Source organism: Oryx dammah, unplaced genomic scaffold (assembly GCF_014754425.2).
Source record: "Oryx dammah isolate SB20612 unplaced genomic scaffold, SCBI_Odam_1.1 HiC_scaffold_5, whole genome shotgun sequence".
In the NCBI taxonomy this organism is placed as follows: Eukaryota; Metazoa; Chordata; class Mammalia; order Artiodactyla; family Bovidae; genus Oryx; species Oryx dammah.
Genome location: NW_024070189.1, coordinates 52,607,952 through 52,626,155, shown reverse-complemented (window position 1 = coordinate 52,626,155; position 18,204 = coordinate 52,607,952). Strand labels below are relative to the sequence as shown.

Sequence of the window (18,204 nt, the reverse complement as noted above, 5' to 3'; positions counted from 1 at the left end):
CAAGGTAATATAATTAATCCTAGTGTATCTGTGACCTGATATCAATAGTTGTCAACTCATAGGCAGTCTTGTTTTCATGTATACTTCTACAGCTCCCAGGCCTGTATTATTTATAGCAAATGAGTAGACATCATAACATTTTTTCTTTAAATAAAAAATGTATATATTTTTGCTTTTTATTTATTTTTAAGTAGGGAATAGAATCACATGATTCAGGTATTAACTCACCCTCACCCTGGTCTCCCAGCCCCAAAGATCTTCTCAAAGCCAGTTTTATGCTGTCAGTTTCTTATGTATCTTTCCACTTAATCTATGCATGTGTACATAAAAACATATTCTCCCCCACCTTTTTAACATAAATGTTATTGTACTTTATACTATTTATACTTCATTCATACTATGCATTTTGTTTATCTTTTACTTAACATTATTTCCTGGCAATCATCCTATGTAAATATAGTAACTATAAAGAGCTTCTTCAGTATTTTTTTTTAATACTTCTTTGTATACTCTATGTACAAAAATGTGTTTAAACTTACTGATGACACTTTTGGGATGTTTCAGATATTTTGCTGTTACAATTCTGCAGTGAATAACCTGGAACATAATACTCAGTTGAATAATTTAAAGTTTCAACTTACAGCAAAAATGGTTGCTTGAGAATAATATGATGAAAGTAGATAGTTGAAAGTAGGTCATCTAATTCACATGCCTTACTCTCTCTACCTTTGTTAAGTTATTTAAAATATCTGAATTTTTATTATGAAAACTCAATAGCAAATGAGTTAATCTGATAGTGGTTGGTAGCCTGCTTTTGACCTGATTATTTGCTGTCTCAGTAAAGCATAGTGTCACAGTATGGCAAGTAGAGAGTATACCTGTTCCTACCTCAGGAATATGCAATGGTAACAGAGTAACACTAAGAAGGCTTTAAATTCCTTGCAGAAAAAGCACTCCATAAATCAGATTGGTGGATGTTTCAGGGAATTGTTTGTTTGCTGAACTCTGTGTAGATCATAATGAAATTTATCTTTGATTCTTACAGAAAGAGGATTTTGTGTACTTGGTGACCTTTGTCAGTTTGATCATGGAAATGATCCTCTGGTTGTTGATGAAGTTGCTCTACCAAGCATGATTCCTTTCCCTCCACCTCCTCCTGGGCTTCCTCCTCCACCACCTCCTGGGATGTTAATGCCTCCAATGCCAGGCCCTGGCCCAGGCCCAGGCCCAGGCCCAGGCCCAGGCCCAGGTCCAGGCCCTGGCCACAGCATGAGACTTCCTGTTCCCCAAGGACATGGCCAGCCTCCACCTTCTGTTGTGCTTCCCATACCAAGTAAGTATATGTATAGTTTCTTTGGTGAAGAATATTTAGAGGAATCCATCCCTTTTATGTAACTTGACACTAGATTTTAAGAATTTGAAAAATAAATTATTAATAGAATTTGGAATATATTCCCATAATTAAGATGTTCTTCCCTTTTTTCTACCCAGTGTCATATTGCATCATTTATAGTACCTCCAAGTGTAAATTTTATTAGTAGTGAGTGCCCTAACCTATATTGACCTGGAGTCAAAATCTTGCTTGTTGATAGAAAGCCCAGTGTTTTGAAGAGGTCAGAAAAAAAACAGTATGCCAGTAGTTTAGTGAAAGTTCCACTAAAGGAACTGGCAACCCACTCCAGTATTCTTGCCTAGAGAATCCTGTGGACAGAGGAGCCTGGAGGGCTGCTGTCCATAGGGTCGCACAGAGTCAGACACGACTGAAGCGACTTAGCATGCATGCATGCATTGGAGAAGGAAATGGCAACCCACTCCAGTATTCCTGCCTGGAGAATCCCAGGGACAGCGGGGCCTGGTGGGCTGCCGGCTATGGGGTCACACAGAGTCGGACACGACTGAAGCAACTTAGCAGCAGCATCTTTAAAGAAAATCTCTTAGAGAATATTGAAATACTCTCTAAAACATTTTATTATGGAACTTTTCTTGGTTTTCTTCTTCCAGTTATATTAATCTATATACATACAGCACTGTATAGTTTAAGGTGTACAGCATACTGATTTGATTTGTATACATCATGAAGTAATTATCATGGTAAGTTTAGTGATCATCCATCATCTCATATAGGTATAAAATTAAAGAAATAGTAAAAAAAAATTTTATTTTTCTGATGGTGAGAACTCTTAGGATTTACTCTGTTAACAATTTTCATATATAACATTGAGCAGTGTTAATTATATTTATCATGTTGCACATTATATCCCTAGTAGTTATTTATCTTATAATTGGAAGTTTGTGTCTTTTGACTGCCTTCATCCAATTTCTCTTCCCCTTTATGGAAATTTTTAAATACACACAGATGTAGAATAATAATATACCATGTTTCATCATCTAAATTCAGTGGTTAATATTCAGCTGTTTTTGTCTCATTTATTCTTCTTGCCTGCCCCACACAATTTTTTTTACTTTTTTTCCTGAAGTATTGTTCAGATATCAGAGCATTTCACCAGTATGTACTTTGGTATGAATCTCTTTACTGATAAGACTTCAAAAAAAAAGGGTCAATATGGTGTTATCAAATTCACCAAAATTAGAAATATTTAAAAATGATCATTTCAAAAAAAACAGTTGCTAGTTGAGCTAAAACAGAAATAAGACTGAGTTTTTAAAATATAACTGAGAAAATTCTGGAGCAGTCATTTTACATGTGTCAGTTCAGTCGATCAGTCGTGTCCGACTCTTTGTGACCCCATGGACTGCAGTACACCAGGCTTCCCTGTCCATCACCAACTCCTGGAGTTTACTCAAACTCATGTCCATCGAGTCCGTGATGCTGTCCAACGATCTCATCCTCTGTTGTTCCCTTCTCCTCCCGCCTCCAATCTTTACCAGAATCAGGGTCTTTTCACATGAGTCAGTTCTTCGCATCAGGTGGCCGAAGTATTGGAGTTTCAGCTTCAACATCTGTCCTTCCAATGCATATTCAGGACTGATCTCCTTTAGGATGGACTGGTTGGATCTCCTTGCAGTCCAAGGGACTCTCAAGAGTCTTCTCAACTCTACATCAATTCTTTGGTGCTCAGCTTTCTTTATAGTCCAACTCTCACATCCATACATGACTACTGAAAAAACCATAGCCTTGACTAGACAGACCTTAGTTGGTAAAGTAATGTCTCTGCTCTTTAATATGCTGTCTAGGTTGGTCATAACTTTTCTTCCAAGGAGCAAGTGTCTTTTAATTTCATGGCTGCAGTCACCATCTGTAGTGATTTTGAAGCCCCCAAAAATAGTCTGTCACTGTTTTCACTGTTTCCCCATCTATTTGCCATGAAGTGATGGGACGAGATGCCATGATTTTCGTTTTTTGAATGTTGAGCTTTAAGCCAACTTTTTCACTCTCCTCTTTCACTTTCATCAAGAGGGTCTTTAGTTCTTCTTGGCTTTCTGCCATAAGGGTGGTGTCATCTGCATATCTGAGGTTATTGATATTTCTCCCGGCAATCTTGATTCCAGCTTTTGCTTCCTCCAGCCCAGCGTTTCTCATGATGTACTCAGCATATAAGTTAAATAAGCAGGGTGACAATATACAGCCTTGATGTGCTCCTTTTCCTATTTGGAACCAGTCTCTTTTTCTATGTCCAGTTCGAACTGTTGCTTCCTGACCTGCATACAGATTTCTCAGAAGGAGTGTAAGGTGGTCTGGTATTCCCATCTCTTTCAGAATTTCCCACAGTTTGTGGTGATCCACATAGTCAAAGGCTTTGGCATAGTCAATAAAGCAGAAATAGATGCTTTTCTGGAACTCTCTTGCTTTTTCGATAATCCAACGGATGTTGGCAATTTGATCTCTGGTTCCTCTGCCTTTTCTAAAATCAGCTTGAACATCTGGAAGTTCATGGTTCACATACTGTTGAAGCTTGGCTTGGAGAATTTTGACCATTACTTTACTAGCATGTGAGATGAGTGCAATAGTGCGGTAGTTTGAGCTTTCTTTGGCATTGCCTTTCTTTGGGATTGGCATGAAAACACCTTTTCCAGTCCTGTGGCCACTGCTGAGTTTTTCAAATTTGCTGGCATGTTGAGTGAGGCACTTTCACAGCATCATCTTTCAGGATTTGAAATAGCTCAACTGGAATTCCATCACCTCCACTAGCTTTGTTTGCAGATGCTTCCTAAGGCCCACTTGACTTTACATTCCAGAATATCTGTCTCTAGGTGAGTGATCATACCATTGTGTTTATCTGGATCATGAAGATCTTTTTTTCACATGTGTACAGAGGTATAAGAAAATACCTACCTGAAGACATTTAATGTTTTAAGAGTTGGCAAATTATTTGAAAAAATGGTTATCATTCAGTTTATTTAAGTGGTACTTTTTCAATTCTTTTTAAAACTTTTAATTTTTAAAATTATTAAGGCTCACTGGAAGTTTCAAAAATAGTTTAACACGATACCACGTACCCATTGCATAGTTTTCCTGCAGTAACATTCTTTGTAGAACACATTTTGGTAAAATTGATAAAGGTTTGTATACATTTAATGCATAGATTTGGTCAACAGCAATATGGTTCTTTTCACAGTGGGTTGTGAGTATTTAATATTGTCACATAAATGGTGTAATTGTGAAGCTCCAGTTGAGATTTAATTTCTCAGATATAAAGGCATCTTTGATGTACAGAAATTCTCACAATAAAAGATCCTGGGGGAACATATCTATGTAAAAGTTAAATCTAAGAGTGTTGTTTCCCTCTGAACACTTTGCCAAGAAAAATTTCAAGGAAACAGATACCATCTAGCTTCTACAATTAGCACTTTACTATACCCTGAAGAAGGGAATGGCTACCTACTCCAGTATTCTTGACTGAAGAATTCCATGGAGAGAGGTGCCTGGTGAGCTACAGTCCATGGGGTCGCCAAGAGTCCAACATGACTGAGTGATTCACACTTTCTTTTTCATGTTGTGTCATCATATATCTTTCCATCTCTCCATTTTTAGTTTTAATGCATTTCACAGTACATTGTAGACATCGATACACTCAAACATGTTTATCATTAACTTAAGAGTTCTATAGAACTTTATCATCACCCCAGAAAGTTTGTTTAAATCTCTTGGCCATTTTCTACTCCCAGCCTCCAGATGCAACCAGTTCTGCCCTTTTTCCACCCTATATCAGTCTATTACAGAACTAAAATGTCATTTAAATTAATAATGCTCTCAGTGCTCAAGCCTGCTCATATCAAATTTCTTTATTCTGTTCTAAACCAAAGTAGGTATTTTATGTGTGAATATCCTTATTGTACCTGGTGTAGTGAGTGTTTTTATTATGTAGCAAACATTACTGCTCTAGCTCTCACTTTTTGTTGTCTGTAGGACCACCCATAACACAGTCAAGCTTGATCAACAACCGTGACCAGCCTGGGACAAGTGCAGTGCCCAATCTTGCACCAGTAGGAGCAAGACTACCTCCTCCTTTACCCCAGAACCTCCTTTATACAGTGTCAGAACGTAAGTATACATTTGATTTATTAATAAAATTGTTAGAGCATAGAAAAGCCAGACGTTTTCTCAGAACACTTAAAAAATACAATTAATTTCTATTTTAAGGACTATTTATACAAAATTATACTTACGTGTACAGGGCAGTTTACTGTGTGGTTATGCTCTGTAACTGTATTTTAATTTTGTGTGATGATGAGAGAGAAGGACAAGGCCTTCTGTATTGGAGAGGTCTGCTCTGCTGTAGTGTAGCAACATTCTTCTAAAGGGATTATATTTTGAAGCTTCTGTTCAAGAATTGCTCTTCTGATCGAATTCCAAAGCCTAAGACTTACCTCCTAAGAGCATACAAAAAATCGGATAAAATACACCTAATTATTTAACTTGTAATGCTGAAATGAGCATAGCATCATTTAAACTATAGTATTTAGTGGTTAGACTGTCTTGTAACATTGATGCTTAACTGTAATAATATGTTTTTCTTGAATCCTATGTTTTATGTTTCATAGTTTTTGTTACTGTTGTTTTTAGTTTACAGAGGCTTAAAAGAAAAATTTCTTTCTTCAGAAACCTAAAAATAAAGTAGTTGGTTGTTAAAACTGTCAGACTGTGAGAATTTCTTTACAGAGCTAGGTAACTTTATAGATAAATTCACCTTTTTTGTAACTGTGTTTATCATAAACATTTCTTCATCTCTGTCATGACCTAGGGAGGCAACTCAGGAAAGTAATTAAGCTTAGGTTCAAATTCTGGTTCCATCATTTATGTCACTGTGACCTTAGGCAAGTTGCTTAACCTCTTTGTATACTAATTTTCTCTTTTGTAAAACAGAAATAATAGTAACATTACTCACTTCATTAAGGTTATTTTGGAGAAACATGTTATATGTTAATACATATAAAGCATCTAGAATAGTATCTGGCACCTTAAGCTATACATAAGGAATAGTTGGTATAGTTTTGTAGTTACCATTGTCTCCATAAATTTCAGCCTCTCTGAAATCAAAACCTATTATTTTTCCCTAAGTCTCTATTACCTCCACAATCCCTGTCTTTCTTTGCTAATGTAAATAACACCCACCTAATCACCTAGAATTGAAAACCCTATCATGACTGACTCATTGCTTTGCTTTTTTATTTCTAGTTATTGAAAAATTCTTCCTCCTTTTCTTTGATACATCCTTTTCTCTCTCTTCCTGCTATGGTTTCTGCCCTCATCCACACTTGAATCACTTCACATTTTCGATTATTGCTGCAATCTTTTTGACTCCAATATATTTTACTCCCACTTTCCCTCCACGTTACACCATATAATGCTGCTAAGCTAGTTTGCCTAAGAAAACCAACCATGACAGTTCCTTATGAGAATTCTTCAGTGCTACTGTTTCCTCCTGTGTTCCGCTGTGCTTTCTCAAAACAGAAACCATATATGATAGTTAAATAATTAGCCATTTTGTTTTACTTTTAGTATCTCACAGTCTTCTAATTACTATAGTATCTTGTTACAGTGTTTATTTTACTGCTCTCATTAATTATGGGCAATTTCAGACATATATAAAAATAAGGTAGTATAATAAACTCCCATGTTCCCATCACTCAGCTTCAACAGTTACCAATCTTGTTTCATCTTTCCCCTCCCTAAATCAGCTTTTAGCGTTAGTTCTTAGTGCTTTTAGACTTGTAAATATGAAAAATGGGTTATTTATCTGAAAGTCTTTTGCAGATGACACATTTTCATATTGTTAAATTTAGCATTTTGACTCATGATAAAAATTTCATTTTGTTTTTAATTTATAAAAAAAGTGGCAATTATGATTTATTTTAATATTGTTAGATTTAACATTGTGATTCCATTTGGATTTTTCCTCCAACATTAGATTTTATTTTCTACTTCAGATAATTATGGGCAAATGTATATCTAATTTTGTGGCACAAAATCCCCCTTTTTTTTTTCCAGCTTTTTAAAAAAAATTTCTGTTGGAGTATAGTTGATTAACAGTGTAGTGCTAGTTTCACATGCACAGCAAAGTGAATCAGTTACATTTATACGTATATTCAGTTTTTTTTTTAGATCCTTTTCCTGTATAGGTCATTACAGAGAATTGGTTAGAGTTCCTTGTGCTATATACTAGTTCCTTACTCGTTACCTGTTTTATATATAGTAGTGTGTATATGGCAATTCCAGTCTCCCAGTTTATCCTCCCTGTCCCACACTTCTCTTTTTCCCCCAGATATTCATAGGTTTGTTTTCTATATCTGTGAGTATTTGTTTTGTAGATAAGTTCATTTGTACCATTGTTTTAGATTCCACATATAAGTGATAGCATATGATATTTGTCTTTCTCCATCTCAGTTACTTGACTTAGTATGACAAAAGCTCCCTTTTGGTTTTAATGAAAAAATATTGTAAAAAAATTGTAGTGAAAAAAAAATCATCATTAATATTCACAGCATAGAAAATGTGTATAAGTGAAGAATAGCATATCATATGATAGTTGTGAAAATTTAATCAATAGGGACCCAAATAAACATAGAAAAGTGAAATCTGGTATTTTAGAGGTAGGAATAGGGTCTATTCAATGCTCGGTTACTGGGAATATGAGTGAGAGATGATTTTTCTCCTAAGAAGCTAAAAATCTAATAGTGGGAAAGAAATATGTCAAAAATTACAAACTCACAAAAAACCAATTACAGTGTATTTTGCTGTTAAAAATAAAGCAACAGAGTGCCTCAGAAATACATATAACAAAGGAACTAATTCTGCCCGAAATAAAACCTTCATCTAGTCTAATTATCACTCAGGTTTGAAGAGGACAGTTGAATGTTAAAAAGGAGAAAAATGATTTCCCCACTGTAAAACTGTGTAGGGTATATTGGGCTCTTGGCAATGCTATTTAAAACTGAATGGCAAGTATGGTTATAATTTAGGAAAAACTATAAAATTTGTTTTTTGTTGAATTAAAATGTCACAGATACTCTGAAAAGGATTTAAATAATGAAATGTAGTTGGAAGCATATGGAAAAACACCTATTAAAAACAACTATTTCCTTTGACATACTTAAGCATTTTTACCCAAATTCAGTCTCGCCAGTTCAGTGTATGGTTTTGGGGTTTGAGGTTTTGTTTTGCTTTGTTTTCACAGGACAGAACCATTTTAAAGTATATTCCTTTAAATTTGACTTGTTTCTTTTGCTTCTTTAAAGACGATGTAATAGAAATATTTTGTACCTGCTAAGCTCCTTGTATTGAGTGTGTGAAAGATGAGTAGTAAAATATAGCAGCCTAAAGTAAAGTAGTAAAATATAACAGCCTAAAGATTGATTCTTAGGTTGAAGGCAGTTGTCAATCTTCAGGTGAATTTACATAAATTACTTTTATCTTTCAGAGAATATATTTCCTATTAGCTGTATAAGATTATTAAAACATATTCTTAAACTTGAGATGCCTCATTTAATTCTGTGAAGTACATAACATTTTTCTGTGCACAGTCACAGATTTTGATGTCTAGAAAAGTCAATCTCCTATAGAGTTGTATATTGTCTAGAATTTCTCTACCCTCGTGTGTTACGTGGACTTGTTTTGCATTAGTTGTCATATTGCCCATTTCAAATAATGTCTGATAAATATCAAATAAAGGTATTCATCCTAAGAAATACTTAAATGTCATTGGGATGCAGTTAGTAAATAAACTTTCATCCATTCTGTTAAGTATTGAGTTCCTACTATGTGCTACGCACCATTTAGGCCCTAGAACTTTAAAAGGTATGCCAGGGACCTTGGATTCTAATAGAGAAGACACATAATAAATATGGCCAATAATTGGAAGATACAGCTTTCTATTTTCTTCTGATTGAGCTTTCAGTTTAAAACTCATCTTAAGACTTTTTTTTTTCCCTTATGAATACTCTTAAAGACAAAGTCAGGAGAATTACAAAGAGTAGCTAAAATTTTAGTTTGAATAAAGACTGTCTTCAAAAGACTAGAGTTAACATTGTGTGTGTTAGTTGCTCAGTCATATCTGACTCTAAAAGAATGAAAATATTGCTATCAATCAGACATGTAAGATACATGAATGACTTACAATAGAAGCATGAACTTAGGAGACTTGCATTTTGAAATTATTCAGTCACTCTACACTGATAAAAACTAAATTGAATCAGAATCTGAACAAGAATATATGCACACACCTATATTTATGTTTAACTGACTCACATTGCTGTACATCTGAAATTGGTATAGCAGTGTAAATCAAATATATTCCAATAAAAGTTTGAGAAAAAACTAAAGTGAATGAATCTAAATTGTGACTGGCTTATCTTCACCATCATTATAACCAACTTGATTTTTAAAAACTTTTTATTATGGAAAATTTCAAATATACCTAAGAAAGTAAACACTATAGTAATCTTCATTACTCAGTTGCTGGTTTCAACATTTATCAACATATTGATTAACCTTCCTTTATCTGTAACTTACTCCTGACTTGATTATTTGAAAACAAGTTCTAAACATACCATTTAATCTATAAATCTCTGAAAGATAAGGGATAAATACACACACAATTACTATACTTTATCATAGTTCCAAAATATAACAGGTATTGTCAAGCATCTAATCAGTGCTCATATTTCCCAGTTGTATCATAGATATTCCTTTATATCTGGTTCATTTGAAGCTGAATCCAAGCAAAATTATACATTACATTTAGTTGAGAAGTTTCTTAAGCCTTTGAATCTGTAACAATTTCTCCTACCTCTTTTTTTCCCCCTTGACACTTACTTGTTGAAGGAGCAGATAATTTGTCCTAAAGAATTTTTCCATAATCTAGACTTGGCATATCTTGCATCTGCTGGTGTCATTTAATGCATTCCTCTATCCCCTGTCTTTTCTGGAAATTGGAGATTTATCTAGATCTAGATTAATAGGATCACATTTGGGGTTTTTTTCCTCCTTATTTTGCATGAATGTTTTACTGATGGGGTTTTGTACTTCCTACTGCAGTATATACCTGGTGTACAATATCAAGTTGTCTCCTTTCTGTGTTACAAATATTGATCGCTGTGTACAGGTGTTTTCATCCTGATCCATCCTTTCAGAAAATTGCTCTTGATTGTTTGTGATCCCTGCCCAGTTCTCTTTGCTTCATTTGGGGCTATAAAAGTGTGATACTCTAATTCTATGATTTCTTTTACATTTATTGGCTGATAGTCTACAAAGTAGAACTTGGCAGTGTTCACCATTTGGTTAACCTGAAATGTACTTTTTACAGGAAAGACAGGATAAATGCTTCTGTCCTTTAATTTATCAGTTTTCAGAAAATGAGTTTGTTTCCAAGTATCTTCCAGAGGGACCACTGTACTTTTTCTAAGTATCATTATGAACGCATGGATTTCTCCTGTTTGGTATGTTTCACCCCACTGTGGCCTTTTTTGGTGTACAGATTGGCTCTTATTTGACCGTGGGAAGCCTCTTCATGTTGGCTTCTGTAGGTTGCTCTGTTGTATTTTTTACATGCTGGTGTTTGATAGCCATCTTGCTTCTGGAGCATTATACAAAGGTGTACCAGACTCATCATACAAATTTTCTATCCAGACCTAGAATCAACCTTTTATCTAAGGAACTCTTTCTTTTTCACATAGTATTTAGAGACCTGAATAGATGTTAAAGAAAATCAGGCCTCATTTGAATAAACAGCCATCTTTCTGAAGTGTAGGAATGCATGTTCTTTGTCATTCATTTTAAAAAGGCATTGTACAAACTAGCCTTTTAGTTTCTCATTTACTTTGAGATAATTAAATATACATGCTATATGAAATGCTTTATCATAAATTTAAGCTAGTCATATAAACTGAGATTGTACTTTCCATTTTTCTCTTTAGCACATGACTTCATTCTGCAAGGAATTCTCTGCAGTGTATCATGCTTCAGCTATTTTCAGATCATTGAGGATATGTTAGATTGCTTTTGCAATGTAATGATTTATCTTTTTTCATGTAAATTTTGAAAAGATTGGTGCTAAGCACACAATTATGTGGTCTGCTTATACAGTATGATTTGCCACCTCTTCTCCATGTATTGGAAATTATAGCATATCCATTTTCTTTACATTTACTGTGAAATCAAGTGGTTGCTTTTGACTTGTCTTATTAAAATGTATTAAAAGTCTTCTGGAATTTTTATAACTTCATAAGGATATTTCATCATATTAAAAAAATCTAAATTCACTTTGTCTTGTGTCACATAGTGAATGTCTGACTTCAGATACAAAATATTGAGTAAATCTTAAAAATAGGTCCCATATGGAGTAGTAAATGAAAAAGATACTATTAAATAACCAACCAAAGAGAGGTTTTGCTCCTTGATACCTTGTCTTTTTTAATCTTGTTCTGCAAAATTTGGCTTCATTGTTTCTGCCATTTTTGCATCTATAAATTCTAAATGTGCTTTCTTTCCAAAACTGGTCCGTAATATCTGAGATACTTTCATGTGTACGGTGGCTAGTCTGTTCATGTGGGATTTTTGTCCTCTTGTCTGTTTGTTGTCCACTTACTTACAGGATAGCAGATTTTCGCTGTCTTTATGTTATTCTTTTGAACATTTCTTATTCTCTGTGAGAGTATGCTTGTGGTGGGTTTTGGTTTTTTTTTTAATTCCTTTATTACATTTGTTTTTTCTGCTCCCAGATAGGGGAATAGTTTGTGCATACCTGAAATTATATGAATTTGGGAGGAGTGTTTTTATTTTTTTTTAATGGGTATGACAGCTTTCATAACCATGTCTCCCTGGATATTAAACTACATGAATAATAGCCCAGGGCTCCTTTGTCAATAACTTGATATGGTTTCTGGTAAGATCAGCATATAGTTATTCCATTTAAGATGATAAAAAATGGACATTATGCAGTCATACTACCTAATTCTTACTCTTTCTTTATACCTCAGTTCATCCTGCCCAGTTGCATGTCTGTTTCTTGAGTTAGAAGGAATCTTAATAGCATCTTTCTCAAGTACTGTTCCCATTGGTGTACTTCCTCTGTTCTTGGCTCAAGTCTCAGGAAGTAGATCCTGACTTAAGAGAAGCTTGTGACTCCAACCCCAGCTGCCCTCCTGTTCTTTCCTCTGTAGGACAGCCCATGTACTCTCGTGAACATGGTGCTGCTGCATCTGAGCGACTTCAGCTGGGGACACCGCCTCCTCTGTTGGCAGCTCGTTTGGTGCCACCTCGAAACCTCATGGGATCCTCCATTGGGTACCATACCTCAGTCTCCAGCCCCACCCCTCTGGTCCCAGGTAAGCTTTGCTACAGATGGCCATCCACCTCTGATCTTTTGTACCATAAATTGGCCAGCCTAAGAGGTGACCTGGTATCCTGATCTGCTATCACAGATTCCCATTAAAGCTCCCAGGTGGTTTTGTTTTCTGTTTCTCTGCTCCTTTGGTTTGTCCCTAGTGCCCCTAGATGATTAGGCCTCCTGTGTGTCTGTCATCTCCGGTGTCCTCTGTATTTACTTTCTGTGCCTCGGTAACTAAGGTCATGCGAGTTCCTTGAACTAGTTTTTAATCCAGCAGATAGGAAGAGTATCTACTTGAATGTTTTCTAATCAGTTATATGTTACAAGAAAAGCTAGGTTAATTTTTCTCTAAAACAAAAACGTGGTTTCTTGCTGATCATGGATAAACATGTGTTTTTTCCCTGCTGCCCCTGTTGTATGGAATGACAGTGTGTAATGATTTCTTGAAAACTCTTCCCTCCTATTGACATTTTTGAAGATATGTGGAGTGCTTTGAGGGTGTCTCATGAGGTTTTTAACATTTTTCACTTTGCCTTTAGATCTCAGTTCATCATAATTAACTAAAGGACCTTCAATTTTCTTGGGGTTCTGTGTGATCCCAGGAATTATTAGAACAAGGCTATTTGATTATGTAGCTTCTTTAAAACTTTTTGCAGCCTTAATGTAGGAGATTTTTCTGTCAGGAGTACCAAATTGTATTAATCACTGGAAACTTTTAAATCATAATTTACAGACCTTATACTCTGAATTACAGAACTGATGGGCTAGTAATGTGAAAGGAACCTTATCTTGTAGCTAAAACCTAATATGAGCCACAAAGGAATTTTTCCATTAAGAAAAAAAAGAGATGCAAGGATTTATAAATGCATTTAAGAATCATTGTCTTCACTTCATCTTTGATTCTGTGTAGGATGCAGAGGATGTTTAGGAGATCAACACTTTCAGAATGTTTTTTCAATGCTTATAAAATATTTATTTAACATTAGAATTTTAAAAATTAAATTTTTAGTAATTTCTCTGGTGGTCCATTGTTTCAGACTACATGCTTCCACTGCAGGAGCTTGGGGTCCATCCCTGGTTGGGAAATTAGGATCCCACATGCTGTGCAGAGAGTGGCCAAAAAGAAAACAAACAAATATTCAGTTGTAGAGAAAATATAGAGAAGATGATAAAAATGTGTTGATGAGGCAGGTGGTAGTAAGATAATGATTACATTTGTAAATATAAAATTTAGTTTATTTAGCTGTTTGAAATACAATGTTTTAAATATATTTTACATGTGAAATTGACTCTTTTCTCTAGTTTAAAGTGCAAATAGCCAGGGACTTCCCCAGCTGTCCACTGCTTAAGATGTCTGCCCTTCTTATGCTGTGGGTGTGGGTTTGATCCCAGTTGGGGAACTAAGAGTCCACATGCTGTGTAGTGTGGCCAAAAAAAAAAAAAAAATGCAGATAACCAAGTTAATAGATTTATTGTTTCTCTTCTAATTAAAAGAATACCTAGAAAGTGGTGAGACATGATTACAAAGGAAACTCAGTCATTTGTATATGGTATTTGTATATGTGAACATTTCTGTTAAAAATGTGCAGTAAAGTTTTAATTATGTGAGTATTATAGAGGACAAAAATGACATTAGGTAAATGAATCCAGAAACATATCCATAATTCAGAATGGATTTGCATGTCTGTATTTTGTGACTGGAGCATTTTTGTTTCTTTGATGCTCAGTAGGTTTTATCTTTATAATCTTAATTCAAAGAGAAATATATGTGGGTTGATATAATTTTATTTGTTGAACAAAATTCATTTTTGTGGTTATTTTATAATAAGAAATTGTTTACTCTTGATTTTTACATGTTCTGTTGTTTTGTTTTCCCTCAGATACCTATGAGCCTGATGGTTATAATCCAGAAGCTCCTAGTATTACCAGTTCTGGTAGATCTCAGTATAGACAGTTTTTTTCAAGAACACAGACACAGCGCCCAAACCTGATTGGCCTAACATCTGGAGATATGGATGCAAATCCAAGAGGTGATACTGCCTTTAACTTTTTGTCATATTAAATGTCATTTGGGCATGGCATTTCTGACCTCACTAAAGTCTAAAAATTCTTTATCTCTGAAGGGTGTTATGTAATGATCTCCCATAAATGTTTTTGAATATCTATGTCCAAATGTTACTTTAAAGATTTAAGCAGAATATATTTATTTTTAAGTAAAAATAATACTAATGTTGACTAATTGCTCTTTTTATAGGACTTCAGGCTATTCTAGGCACTGTGCTGGATGTTAGATATAGAAAGAGGACATGATCCCTCTTCCTCCAGGAATAAAATCATTTAATGGCCTATTTTGTATTTTAAGAGCTATACCTCATACCAATAACACAGAACTTAAAACACTGTCATAAAATTATTCTTTGACTCTTGTTAGTATTCATGATTATAACCGTATGTTAGGACCTTTATAAAGTATAACCACAAATCTTAAAAGAGTAAATGTAAGTATTGCTTTTAATATGAGTTAGTATCTCCATTCAAAACAAATTTGGTTAAAGAATTTGATGAGATTCCAGTTTCTTACTTATTATAGTCAGATTTCTGGTATTTAATTTCAATTTGAATGATTGCCCATGGGCCATCCTGATAATATTTTCCTGATTTAATTATCTGGTAGACATTTTTCTGTTCTTACCTTCTTATCCTGATTCTGTTTACTGTTCATTACTTCCATTAATAGTATTATTGCCACTACAGGTTAACTCTACAAGACTAAACCAAATGCTTTTTAATACATTATTATCTCTCATGTTTCTTACCACCAACTCCTTAAATGAGGTACTATTAATATTTTTACTCTCTTTTTACAGTTAAAGACACTCAGGCCAACTAAGAGAGGCTAGATTAATTAGCTCATTAATCTAATTCCAAAGAATAGGCTCTTTTCTGTGCTATAATGCATATATTGTTACCAAATTAGTGGGAAGATATGGTTTCAGCCCCACAGTTGTTATTCTTTGCTATTAATTTTACTTTTGGTGTAGTTGCTAAAAGTCATGAAGAATACTCAGAATGTAACATGTGTAGTTTTGTGTTGCTATTTGCTTTTTTAGTTCAGCACACCTCTTTCCACTGACGACCTGTTGTTAGGTCAGTGTGTTAATACAGTGTTGGGTTGGCGAAAGTTTGTTTGGGATTTTCCATAATATCTTATGGAAAAACCCAAATGAACTTTATGACCAACCCAATATTTTATTAGTCCTAACTACTGTGAATGAAATGTGTTAATTTATAATATTAGCTTTGAATTTTCCTTTCAGCTTTTAAGTTTGAACAATTTTGAAGCTACAAATCAGAAGTGCGATAAGCACCTAGATACTTTCACTTAGATTAACCAGTTGTTCACGTCTTGTCATCTTTGGGCATGAATGCTCACTTGTGTGCACTCCTCTCTCCCTTCCTCCCCTCTCCCTTTACATTTTTTTTCTTGAATCACTTGAAAGTAAATTTTGGAGATTAGTCTACATCTGAGAAAAAGACACAGTACTATATAAGCACAATATTGCCACACATAAGAAAATCGTAATATGATTTATAGTAATATACATAGTAATATCCTATCCATGTGAACCTCTTGTTGAATCATGTAAGGAGATAAATATTCCACTCTGTTTATGGTCTAATAAATTTGATCACTTATCTAAAGCAGTAATTGTTTAGCTCTCTGTTGTAAAGTAAATAATTTGTAGAGTGGTACTTCAGCATCAGGTTAAGTAACTCATTCTCCAACACTGTTACCCTGATTTTTTTTTTGCCTTTCCATTCATGATCCTAGCTTGACTCAGTCATTAAAGTTGGCTAGGACTTTTTAAACATGCATATTGTATCTTTAAAAAAGGAGGAAAGGGAGGCAATTGATAATTTATTCTTACTGTTAAACATTTCTGAAAAGGAAGTGGTAGTATTAGGTACTATTCACAGTGATTTTTAACTTTTGAACTAAATATTTTAATCATTTGAAATTCCCCAAATATAATGCATTGCCAGTAATGTTAATTTTTGTTTTCAACAGCTGCTAACATCGTCATCCAGACTGAACCACCGGTTCCTGTTTCAATTAATAGTAATATAACCCGAGTAGTTCTTGAACCTGATAGCCGGAAAAGAGCTATGAGTGGTTTGGAAGGGCCACTCACAAAGAAACCTTGGTTGGGAAAGTAAGAGAATTTGCTTATTAGTAACATCTAATTGATGTTTTTGGCTTTTTGCTTGCATGAGTAAATTTGTAGAATTAAGAGTTGTCATTAATTATTAATTTTCATTCTATGTGTATCAAAGCTAAGGTTCCCAGAGGCATCATTAGTATGTCTTATATGTTAAAAAGTCAACAGAATATTGATAACAGATGTTAATAATTTCTAGGCCTAGCCCAGTTTTATAATTATTGAGACATCAGTCGTCTTTACACCTGTTCTCTTCTTATGTAATAACGATAATGTGAAAGTTACCTACTAATATCTGAAGTATGTTAAGTGCTTATAGAGGACACTTGAATAAATATAAACTTACGTTCTTTGCTGATTATCTCTTGCCTAGGGCATAATGTAGGAGAATTAACTAAGATCTGTTAATATTCCTTTCAGACAAGGGAATAACAATCAGAGTAAACCAGGATTCTTGAGAAAGAATCAGTATACAAACACCAAATTAGAAGTCAAGAAAATCCCTCAGGAATTGAACAACATTACCAAGCTCAATGAACACTTCAGCAAATTTGGAACTATTGTTAATATCCAGGTGGGTGTGCCTATGTTGGTGACAGAATCCATATATATAATGTATTTTTTGAGAGATTTCTTTTGGCTGCACTGGGTCTTCATTGCTGTGTGGGGGCTTTCTCTTGTTGCTGCAGGTCTCTTTGTTGTGGTGTGCAGGCTTCTCATTGTGGTGGCTTCTCTTGGTGTGAAGCACAGGCTCTAGGTACATGGGCCTCAATAGTTGTGGCACCTGGGCTTAATAGTTATGGTGCATGGGGTTAGTTGCTCTGTGGCATATGGGATCTTACTGGACCAGGAATCGAACTCGTGTTCCCTGCATTGGCAGGCAGATTCTCAACCACTAGACCATAGTGTATCTTTGGAAACATCTCACTTTTGCTTAAACAAATCAGTGATTAGTTTGATCATCTCTGCTATGTGTTTCAAATCCCACTGTGTATTTGTATGCTCAACTTTACTTTGAAATTGTGCTGAATTTGTCCTCTGAATTCATTTGGTTTCTTTCTGAACCTCTTTATGAAAGACATTGGGCTGGTTATTGTATCTTTGTTCGTAGTTTTATGTCTGGACGTATGACTTTTTTTACCTGCTTTAGGTAATCCCATGGATGGAGGAGCCTGGTAGGCTGCAGTCCATGGGGTCGC

The 18,204-nt window shown here is 34.8% G+C and overlaps 1 protein-coding gene across 2 annotated transcripts in view; it reads left to right on the top strand.

The window, feature by feature from the left end:
* The window catches only part of RBM27 (RNA binding motif protein 27), a 61,742-nt gene that overhangs the window by 19,447 nt on the left and 24,091 nt on the right, over positions 1–18,204 (top strand). For both annotated transcript variants that reach the window (XM_040239796.1, XM_040239797.1), the window contains exons 7-12: positions 1,046–1,333; positions 5,369–5,503; positions 12,619–12,783; positions 14,666–14,815; positions 16,855–16,999; positions 17,426–17,579. In XM_040239796.1, the coding sequence (XP_040095730.1) occupies positions 1,046–1,333; positions 5,369–5,503; positions 12,619–12,783; positions 14,666–14,815; positions 16,855–16,999; positions 17,426–17,579 (1,037 nt within the window). The remainder of the gene's footprint in view (positions 1–1,045; positions 1,334–5,368; positions 5,504–12,618; positions 12,784–14,665; positions 14,816–16,854; positions 17,000–17,425; positions 17,580–18,204) is intronic.